At 40.1% G+C, this 11,058-nt stretch overlaps 1 protein-coding gene across 1 annotated transcript; it reads left to right on the forward strand.

The window, feature by feature from the left end:
• The first annotated feature begins 314 nt into the window (after window positions 1-314).
• Window positions 315-10,356, forward strand: melk (maternal embryonic leucine zipper kinase). The gene is made up of 18 exons (XM_026170915.1): window positions 315-469; window positions 680-791; window positions 897-982; window positions 2,342-2,458; window positions 2,801-2,944; window positions 3,040-3,108; window positions 3,664-3,756; window positions 4,010-4,108; window positions 4,263-4,331; window positions 4,649-4,747; window positions 5,394-5,480; window positions 5,601-5,732; window positions 5,846-6,007; window positions 6,866-7,151; window positions 8,882-8,975; window positions 9,171-9,327; window positions 9,451-9,554; window positions 9,652-10,356. Exons 2-18 carry the CDS (start codon window positions 713-715, stop codon window positions 9,827-9,829), a joined length of 2,055 nt encoding a protein of 684 aa, XP_026026700.1. The 5' UTR covers window positions 315-469; window positions 680-712; the 3' UTR covers window positions 9,830-10,356.
• The last annotated feature ends 702 nt before the right edge of the window (window positions 10,357-11,058 follow it).

Genomic DNA, 11,058 nt, shown 5'->3' on the forward strand with positions numbered 1-11,058 from the left:
TTAGCAAATAGATCATACATACACATAAATAATAAAGCACAGGTTTCCAAGCAGAACATGTATTGTAACAAGATGATGAAAATGATATTCATTTAACCCGTCAGGGGTTTTAATGTTGTCTCTGACTGGTAAAGTGAACCAAATATAACACCAAATATAAATACCATGTTAGATTTTTTTTTAACCCCTGACTCGTTTGTATAAAAAAAAACAACTTGGTAATTAACGTAATTCTGATTGTGAACCAGCCTGCAGAATGAAAACAAAGTTGCACTAACTGTGCTTTTTGTTTTACAGCTGCAGTACTCTTTTTCACCACAGGGGGAAGCACGAAGCGCAAACCGGAAGCAGGAAATGTAGTCACGTCAACGTGCGAAATTCAAACTTCTGTAACAAAACATCGGTCTGCCGGACTCGGGCTTTACCGTGTGGTTAACTGACGCTGCCGTCTTCCTCTGTTTTCGTTCAGGTAAATGCAGAATATCGAGTACTGTTTTGGTTCAGTTAAGGTTTATTGTAGTTACTTTTACCAACTGCAAGCGGTATTAATGATTTATGTTGGCTACAGTTATGCAGTAATTGACGTTAAGCTAGCTGAACGGTCACAAACCGATAACCAGTGAGTGCCAAACGTAGTTTTTTCGTGTCTGTTGCCAATTTTAAGCATTTTCCTCTCCAGGAAAGTTTACCATCTTGCGCCGGAGCAGGGAAGATGCCAATAGAAAGGACGGAGCATCGCGGAGCGGACGAGCTCCAAAGATATTATGAGGTTTATGAGACTATCGGCTCAGGTAATGCAAGGGTTAATTGATGCATTTAAGAAAACAATTACTATCTGTATCGTATCCTCTCTGAACCCTGTGTGTGTTTTTTCTTTCTTTCTGTTTTTTCCCCAGGAGGTTTCGCTAAAGTCAAGCTGGGTCGACACATCTTGACAGGAGAGAAGGTTGCCATTAAAATCATGAATAAAAAGGATCTTGGGGTAAGAAATGAAACCGGCAATAGAAAAATAGGGTCAAACACAAAAATATAGCTCAGAGTATAAAATGTCAGAAACAATTATCACAAGTTGTTGCATTCAAAAGTGAGGCAGCCTAGTTGTATGTTGGTGCCATTAGTCTATACTTGTAAGAGTTCAGTTCAGTCTTTATTTAGATCTGATAGTGAAACGGAGTGACAAGCAGTAAACAAATAAAAGATTAAATATTTACAAATATGTACCAGTTAAACTACTATTAAAACTGCTATGAACTACAGAGGGAATCATTCCTGGCTGTAAAACTCCTCCATCTAATGCACAGTACACACTGCCATAGTTACACCCTTTTCCACATCCTCTACAAAAATAATTTTAGAGTAAAATGTCAATCATATGTAATTTCTGTAATGTTCTGGAGATTGAGCTATTTGTATATATTGGAGCTCTTGGCTTTATTTTCTAACTTTGATAATGTATTGGATATTTAATTTAGTTCAGTATGTTACTCTTCTTGTTGTCTTGGAGCAACACTAACCACATAATGTCCTTAGCATTAATAAAGTATTCTGATTATCTTAAATTCAGAGTTTACACTAATGCAATTTCAGCCACTAGAACACAGATCAGAAAGTTATTGGTTGCATTTGTTGTCCATTTATCAGCAATAACAGCTGTTCAGCCAATAAAATTTGTTTCATGTTTGTCTGACAACAAACTGGTGATTTCCAATCGCACCAAGCAGTAAAATAAATTTGTGTTTCTATCAGAATTAAATTTGTTATTAACTTTTGTTCCTAAATGTCTGTAACTGTTAACTCAGTTTCACTGGCCTTTTGGTTTAGGTGCATGCAGGTCAATTAGTCATGACACATCATTTATAAAAATCAACAACTGACATTTGGCACTTTTCAATAACTATGTGCTGGAACTGCAATTCAAATCTTTTTGGCCGACTAATGATTCAACTGTTATGTTTGCTCAAGCATTCATTTGTTTACAATAAGAGTAAGATGACCTCGCCCTGAGTTGAACCTTTAATCTGGGGAGAAAAAGTCACGCCCTGGCATTTGTCCTGTTACCTTCCAAGTAATGCTGAAGCTTTTCTAACACCCCATTTTCCTCTGCAAACCGGACCTTGTCTAGAACAAGAGGTTTCAGAAAACATTAGTATGGGAGTGGTTCTTCTGAAATAACTCAGTATTTCGCTTGAGCACAATTCGCGGCTCTTGCTCGTCTTCAAATAGGCAGAACAAACAAAGAATAATGTTGTTTTTTTTTTTTTAAAAGAAAGAAAGTGTACAGTGCAGTAAACAGTATTTGTATGTATAAATAATTTACAAGAAATCCCTGTGTTTCACCTAGGATGACCTACCCCGTGTGAAGGTGGAGATCGAAGCCATGAAGAACCTGAGTCACCAACATATCTGTCGACTGTATCAGGTCATAGAGACCTCCACCCAGATATTTATGGTGTTGGAGGTAAGGGCATAAGCAATGTGTTATGTGAGAATGAATATAAGCTTAAGATCAATTTCTGGGGTTCTCCTCTCCCCCAGAATTTAATTTGAATAATAATAATAATGGTAAATAAAACTATGTTATCATTATCAACTTATTTTAAGTGATATTGACTTTTATGCTTATCAAATGACCTAAAATAACATGAAAAGCCACAAATTTCTTTTCGGTAAGGCAACACAGTTTTTTTTGATGCAACTATATGTGGGCTAGTTGAGATAATTATCCCCAAAACCTGCTTTGAACCAGAAAAATCCTGAATTCTTTTTTCTTCTTTCCCTCAATCTTTCATTTTACTTTCAGTACTGCCCTGGTGGGGAGCTCTTTGACTACATCATAGCTAAGGACCGCCTGTCTGAGGAGGAAACCCGGGTCTTTTTTAGGCAAATTGTGTCAGCAATGGCCTATGTCCACAGCCAAGGATACGCACACAGAGACCTAAAACCGGTAAAAAACAAACAAACAAAAACAACCACCAAAAAGTGTCATAGATCAGTTGTGGCTGTAATATGAATCTTAAAGTTTTTCTCTTTGAACTCTAGGAAAACTTATTGATTGATGGAGACCACAACTTGAAGCTTATAGACTTTGGCTTGTGTGCCAAACCTAAGGTATATTACCAAATTCCTTTTCCCTCTTTGTGTGTATTATAAATATTTAGCATCAGGGCGAGGGAAAAACGTTCTTAAGGCATTTGCTGTTTACCAAGGTACTCCTCAGTCTATTGTACAAACTAGTTCCATGCATAACACACTACACTGGTGCACGACGTGAGACAAAGCAGCACTTATGTAAAATTTGATTACCAGGCATATCTTTTTTCCAATCATATTGAACACAGAAAAACCACCCAGGGTCCTAAATATCTTTCTGAAAGGTTGTTTGTGAGTTTGGATTTTTTTTTTTTTTTTTAGCTACTTTGGAAAATGTAGTAGTTAGTTATGGATAAGGCTTTAGTGTATCCTGATACTTATGGATGTTGCAATGAGGAAAAAAATCTCAGACAAACATCCATTTTATTTTTTCAGAAGCATGGGGAGTAAAATAATCATAAAAGGAACACTGTTGTGTAGCACATCATAACTAAAACTTAGACATGTGTATGCATGCTGTACTCGATGCTGTGTATAATCATGACCTAAATAGCATGTTGTTGCCTCTTGTAGGGAGGGTTGGGCTATGAGCTGATGACCTGCTGTGGGAGCCCTGCTTATGCTGCTCCTGAACTTATCCAGGGAAAAGCGTATATTGGATCAGAGGTATGACATGTTCTTTGGTAAATACAACTTTTAGAAATGCTGGGGTTTTAATTCAAAAATTTCTGAAGTCGCAGTATTTGCATTTGGCTTTCACCAAGATTTATGAATACCTGCCTGTTCCACGGTTCGAGTTTTTCATGGTGTCGTGATCACATTTGCTGGCGTGCAATTCAGTGCAACTGAGCTGTGAAATGTTATCTGTAACGCATGAAGCTGAAATACCGCTGTGTGGTGTGTAACTCCCTCCTCCCAGGCTGATGTATGGAGCATGGGAGTACTGCTGTTCGCTCTGCTCTGTGGACACCTGCCCTTTGATGATGACAACTGCATGATCCTCTACAGGAAGATTACAGTAAGAGCACTCTTATTTTTAAAACCTTTCCCTTAAGTTCCGGGTGCTGCTCCTCAATTTTTGTGGGCATTCAAGGAAACTCACAGCAAGCTGTTGTCTTATCATTATTATTATTATTTTTTAATGGGTTTCTTGATGTCTTCTTTATTTTCAGAGGGGTACATATGATAACCCAAAGTGGCTCTCTCCAGGTAGTATCCTCCTCCTCAACCAAATGTTACAGGTCAGTCAGTTTATTTGCTCTTGTCTTTGTATACCTGTCAGCCTCTCAACCTGTGATATGTATCATTTGTTTACTGTTCTCTAGAAAACTTGATTCTTTTTAATTAAAACTGAGGTGCAAATCTTCTTTTTTTGGTTGAATTACAGTAAGATGCAATTATGCATTTGCCACATAAATTTATTATAACAGAACACCTCTTACTCTCAGTAAACCTAAAAGCATTTTCCAAGATTTGAAGGCAAATCTGTTTCTGCTACAGATTGTGGACTATGTAGTTTTGTGCAGGTTGAGTTGTAGTTTCTGTATGTGTCCTGCAGGTGGACCCAAAGCGGCGTCTGACTGTCAGACAGCTGCTGGACCATCCCTGGGTGATGAAAGACTACAACAGCCCTGTGGAGTGGTACAGCAGGCAGCCGGTATGGACAGACACACAAAAAAAACTGCATAAGAAAACTCATAATTGCAAATGGTAGCGTTTGCTGTGACATCGCTTTTACAGCCTTTTTCAGGCTTTTCCCCCTTCTTTTAGATTGTCCAGTCAGCATACAAGTCATTGTTCTGTGACATTACCATAGTCCTTAACATCACTTTCTTTTTTTCATCGGGATTAGTGTATGAAACAAGAACAGTCTGCAAATGCACATCTCCACCAAGGCTGAAAATTCCACACTGTACATGATGTGGAACCAGATTAGTTTGTGATATATTCTTGAGATTTTGTCCAAGTTTTCTTATTTTTATGTGATGTGCATGTGTGAAGATAGGACTGTGATATGGATCTGTGAGGAAATGACCAGTTTTGCCCTCTGCTGCAATCCTGAAGAATCCTTCAAAACAAAAATCTTGGATCCAGATGAACTCCAAAAGTTAATTGGTACTAAATTAGGCCAAGCCTGAACCTCTGTGAACACATTTTTGATGCAAAACCTTCTTCAGCTGTTTTGAATAATCCTTCAAACAAACAAACTGAATCAATGAAAAACCTCCTTGGTGACGATAATAAAATTTGTCTGTTTGTAGCTTTGTGTGTTCACAGTTTAATCTTTGTTTTGTCTTTTGTAGCTTGGCTACATGGATGAAGACTGTATCACTGAGATGGCAGTAAACATGAAGCGATCAAGACAGAGCACCACAGCGCTGGTGAAGGAGGTGTGTGTCTGTATATGCATATTTCAGCATCATTATGTTGTATTTATCATATTATACTAGAACTTGTACTTAATTTCTGTTAGACATCTACTTAAATACATCTTAAATTATCTCCCACAGTGGCGATATGACCATATCACAGCCACCTACCTGCTGCTGCTGTCTAAGAAGCAGAGGGGAAAGCCTGTCCGCCTGCGCCCTGAGCCAGCTGTCTGTGAGGACTCCTGCTCGCCTCTGCATCAGGGACTACAGGTCAGATTTAGGACCAGAGCTTCCATGATGCTCTGCTCTTTTAAAGCTGCTTACAGCTGATACTGATACATTTTGCTGTTATGGATTTTATTTTTTTATTCTATCTCTGTTAGACCAGAAAAGCTCTGCACTTCAGTGAGGATGAAGACGCTTTGATTGTGGATTCCTTGGACATTTGCTCAGACTACATCGATGATTGCCCCTGGGTTTCAGTTCCACAGCACACACCCCAGAGGGTCAGAGGTCAGCCAGATGGAATCATAAAAAAAGACACGGTATGTGGAAGTTGCTATAAGTATAGATTTCTCTTTTCTTTCATGTGTCTAAATGAGTAGACTGAAGAAAAAGGTAAACTCGGATTGAAAGCCTTCTCTTTAGACACGCTGTCCAACCACGTCAGAAGCTGGATGCGTTTAGTCGTTCCAAGTGGCCACGCTTTAAGGCAGAGTGACAAACCAGCCATTGTGGGGAAGGGGAGGCAGATGTTTAAATGTTTAAAAATGGAAAGGACACCCACTTTTCTCGCCAGGGTGGTAAACATAGAAAAGTATTCCAAATAACCACCTAATTAATCCGAAGCAGAGAGCAACCAATCCCTGATTTCTCTCTTACTGCCGTATGTCAGAAAGTACAGTCTGAACGGGAAGTTACAGATACTGAATGAATAAGAAATTCTCCAGCTGATACCTGAAAGAAGCAGGGGGATGAGGTTTTGGGTGCTTTCTGGCTATCTGAAATGCAGTTCAGATAAATCCCAAATGCAGCTTTTTTTTCTGAGACACCACATTTGGGGGCGACCGTGGCTCAGGGGGGTTGGGAAGCGTATCTGTAACCGGAAGGTCGCCAGTTCGATCCCCGGGCTCTCTCTCCTGGTCGTTGTGTCCTTGGGCAAGACACTTCACCCTGCCACTTACTGGTGTTGGCCAGAGGGGCTGATGGCGTGATATGGCAGCCTCGCTTCTGTCAGTCTGCCCCAGGGCAGCTGTGGCTACAACCATAGCTTGCCTCCACCAGTGAGTGAATGCGAGAGAGAATGAATAGTGGCATTGTAAAGCACTTTGGGTGCCTTGAAAAGCGCTATATAAATCTAATCCATTATTATTATCATCATTTGTCTTTTGGTATTTTTAAAGAGGCTGGTATCGCCATCGGTGGAAAAAGGACATCCTTCAAGCCCGACCCCAGAGAGAGTGCGAAAAGCGACACCTCGCTACCATAGAGAGAGGAACCGAGAACAGGCCAGCGAGAACAAGGAGAATAATGATGTCCAAGACAGAGACGTTGACATTTTTGCCTTGCCTCCACCTCGAACGCCTGTATCCAGTAAGAGGAATGCACGCCTCAATAAGAATGTGTTGACCACACCCAATCAAAATGCTAATATCAACAGCCCCAAACCCAGTGTGGCCACACCTAAAGGTAAGAATCATTTCTTAATAGATTCTTGGTCACTCAACCAAAGACAGAAAATTGAGTACCGTACAGACAGTACAGAGCTCTGGGCATCGTACAGTTTATTTGTACTGTAATTGTTGTTCTCAACAAGGGTTTGAAGTGCAGTGCCTATTAGATCAGATTCGCATTAACCAGCTGCCCCTCTCCTCCACTCACCCCCTGCCCCCCCTTCATTTATCCGTCCCTCGCTTGGTCTTACACAGCTCTCATAATCACAAGTGCCACAACCACATGCCAAACATTTGCAAGTAAATTGTATTCTGGTAATAAACTCATTTATTGGGTCTGTTTTTATCCCAAAGCCACTCATATTTCTGTGATTTAGCTGTCATTTTGCCACTGAAAATGGACACACACACACACACACACATCTATCACTGTCAACTCAAAGGTGAGGTTATTATCAAGAAGCAGCTAATTCTGTTCACTTATCTGTGAATGAAGGACACTAATATGAACGGAGAATCATTAAAGTCTTAATTATTTGTCATAGCGACTTGTCTGCTCACATGTCCAGCCTCATTAGATGCCTCTATAAATTCAGCCACCAGCTCGCTGCAGCTGACCTAGTTGATGTTGAATCCTCGGAATACGGCTCAGACCCGCTCTCTTTACAGCCTCCTGCTCTGCAAACTACAGCAAAGTGCAAACGTGCTACCTGTGACTTACTTGTCCTCATATTTCTCTCTGACTCACACACACACACACACACAGTGGTCTATGCGTGTCTGTCCCTAGGCGTGTGCTGTGACAGGTGTAGCTGTCTCTTTCCTTTGCTCACTGTCCCACGTGGGCTGTAGTGACATGTGTTCTCTTACCACTAAAGCCTAGCTCTCTTGTGTGTGCGTGTGTGTCAAAATCGTTATTCCTTTGTGTTCACAACTCCAGTGTCAAAGCCAGCCAGTTCGATGCATAAGAGCACAGGGCTGTTACCTAAGCGTTTTCAAATTTATTCTCATTCCAAACACTTCTCCCTGTTGAGTGACCTTGGGGTTGGTAAAAAACAAACCTTTATCCATGTTGTGTTAGCGGTATGCTTTATTTTTTGTGTTGTCTTTGATCAGCTCTTGATTTAAACTAGAGTTCCTGAGTGACAGTGAGTGAAACATTCAAACCCCAAGCTGACTATACTTCTCAGGAGCTTCACGGTTATTTCCCTAACACTACGATCTGACCAAAACAGTCATAGCCAAAAATGTATTATAAGAGGGGTTTATTTGACACTGAATTCCACATGAGTTATCAATTTTCAGTTAGATTTTTCCTTATTGGTTAATGAAATACTCACATATTTATAGTTAAATTATTTTGCTATAAAATTCTGCCGCTTGTTAAATTGGATTAAACCTGGATTCCTTCTCAGAGCCATCACAGGGTGGTGACAACGTCTGTGTAAAATCTATGGTGAAACAATCCTAGTGCTCACTTGATGCATGACTTCAGCAGGCACTGAAGACAGTCCTGATGAGTTTATGGCCTAAATCGATAATCGATAAGGCATACTGAATAAAACATGAACTGTGGTCTTTATTGTGCTTAGTGACACAAATAAAAGCAAGTATTCTTTAGGCTAGCCAACCAAATGAGCATTCGGTGTTTCTTGCTTTCTCAGTCAGATCCACCAATATGTATAGAAGTTCTATGTTTGCAAGGTAGTAAGTTTTCAACTTTCTTAATGCACTTTTTTCTGGTAGGTGGAGACGGCTCATCCAAAGAGCACAAGAAGAGAGCAGCAGAGAACAAGGATCCTGCAAATGTAGAAATCATAGCCTTCAGCCCAGAGCGGAGGTGAGTAAAGGTTCCCTAAATGGTGCTTTCCCTTCAACAGAATTTATTCTTTACTTTTAGTCATAAGAATGGGTCATAAATGTGTTCTTGAGTCCTTGAAACCAGTAACATGTAAGCCAATGGGAAGGGCAGTTCAGGATTCCTGAGCTAAAGTGAGGCTTTTTTTTTTTTTTTTTTTTCCTCTGTGCTCTTAAGGTCCAGGTCACTGGACTTGGCTGTCACAGGAGACAGTGGGAAGAAGAAACGAGGGGGAAAGATGTTTGGTTCCCTGGAGAGAGGTCTGGATAAGGTGATAACCATGCTCACGCCAAACAAGCGACGAGCTCTGCGGGATGGTCCACGTAAGATTAAGGTAATAGAAAGCCGAAAACCCCCAAAGCAGATCCATCATCAGTAAAATAAAAATTCAAAGACAATTAATTTACAGCAAAATGATAGAAATTCTGATCAGTGGCTTGGCTGTGTTTTCCACCAGGCACAGTACAACGTGACTCTGACCAGTCAGACCAATCCAGACCAGGTGCTTAACCAGATCCTCTCCATCCTGCCGGAGAAAAACATCGACTTCACACAGAAAGGGTAAGAATTCCCGTTACCTCCCTGTCTTCTGACTGGTTTGCTCACTCTTGGACCAAATGTTAATGTTTCCACATTGTTCCCATTGCCTTTCCTCCAGGTATACTCTGAAATGTCAAACCTGGGGTGACTTCGGGAAGGTGACGATGGCGTTTGAACTGGAGGTGTGCTTGCTGCAAAGGCCCGAAGTTGTTGGGGTCCGCCGCCAGAGGCTGAAGGGAGACGCTTGGGTATACAAGCATCTGGTGGAGGACATTCTCTCCACATCCAGTATTTGAAGGGGGGAAAAAAAAGCACTTTCTTACCAGTATCTACTAGTCCTAAGTGAATTCGCACTGGCTTTCTTTGCTGAAGAAATACCACTGACTAACCAATGAGTGATGCAGATACATGGACAATGATCAGTCCTTCATTGTTGTTTGGAATATTGTCCGTAGGCTAGTCCGGAATTCCCAAAATACATGTTACATTAAATTTATGAGCATCACGTCTCAGGATCCTGTCTGTACAGTGCGTCTTGTTTTATGTAGAACAATTTTTAATTTCCATTTTCATAATGAGTAAGCTTTATGTAATTGATGTAAAGTGAGTTGAGGTGTGTGTCTGAAATGAAACGGGACTTCTTACACTATACCTTCCAGCTTCTTATTAACATATTTATGTCTTCTTCTTGTTGTTCTCCCCTGTAGATGCAAAATTTTTATGAATAGGATGAAGTGTAAAGAATGACTAATTCTCTGTACACATGTTTACAGCTTTCATCATGTTTTTATGTGGTTATATTAAATGTCCTTTTTTCTGTCTTGGTTTCTGTGTCACATGGTGTCTGTATGTTTTTTCTGAAAATGCAAAAGCAGCAAAAATAAATGATTTTCGCATTCATGAAGACAGATGATTGAGATGAATTCAGCTACTTTCTTAACTTCAAATGTTGTTTATTCATTCAGCAGTTGATGGAGCAGTGGTGTGTTTTACACTCTTGTCATCAGCCTTCTGTTCGTCCTCTAGGCTTCACTTCACTTTGGTAGAAAGATTGATGGTGATAGTTTATCTTAGCGAGTTTTTCTAAACATCTACCGTAAATGAAATGAGCAGTGAAAGGTGTCAAATGTCTGTAACGTTTCTCACCTCAGATACTTTTGAGTTTAAGACTACTGGCGAACAGACTTGTGGTTTTAACCGACATTTACTACAAGCTGCAAAAACAAAACAAAAAAATAGTTTCCAGTATTTTTAAGCGTTAGTAATCATTGTACAGTACACAGATAAAACATGGTGTATAAACATACTGCCCACGCATCACTGGGTTAACATAATAAAAAAAACTTGAACTGGTGTATCATGATTTTTTATCATTTTTATGGCAGGAATGCCTGTGAGAGCATGATTGTTAGTACTAAGTGAAAGGCTGAAGTCATGACCTAATAAATAAACAAACCCTGGTGAAAGACATTAAATGGTAACATAAAGACTATTAGTGCGCTTCGGCCCTTTGAGTAAACCTCCC

This window comes from Astatotilapia calliptera, chromosome 6 (assembly GCF_900246225.1).
Source record: "Astatotilapia calliptera chromosome 6, fAstCal1.2, whole genome shotgun sequence".
Taxonomy (NCBI): Eukaryota; Metazoa; Chordata; class Actinopteri; order Cichliformes; family Cichlidae; genus Astatotilapia; species Astatotilapia calliptera.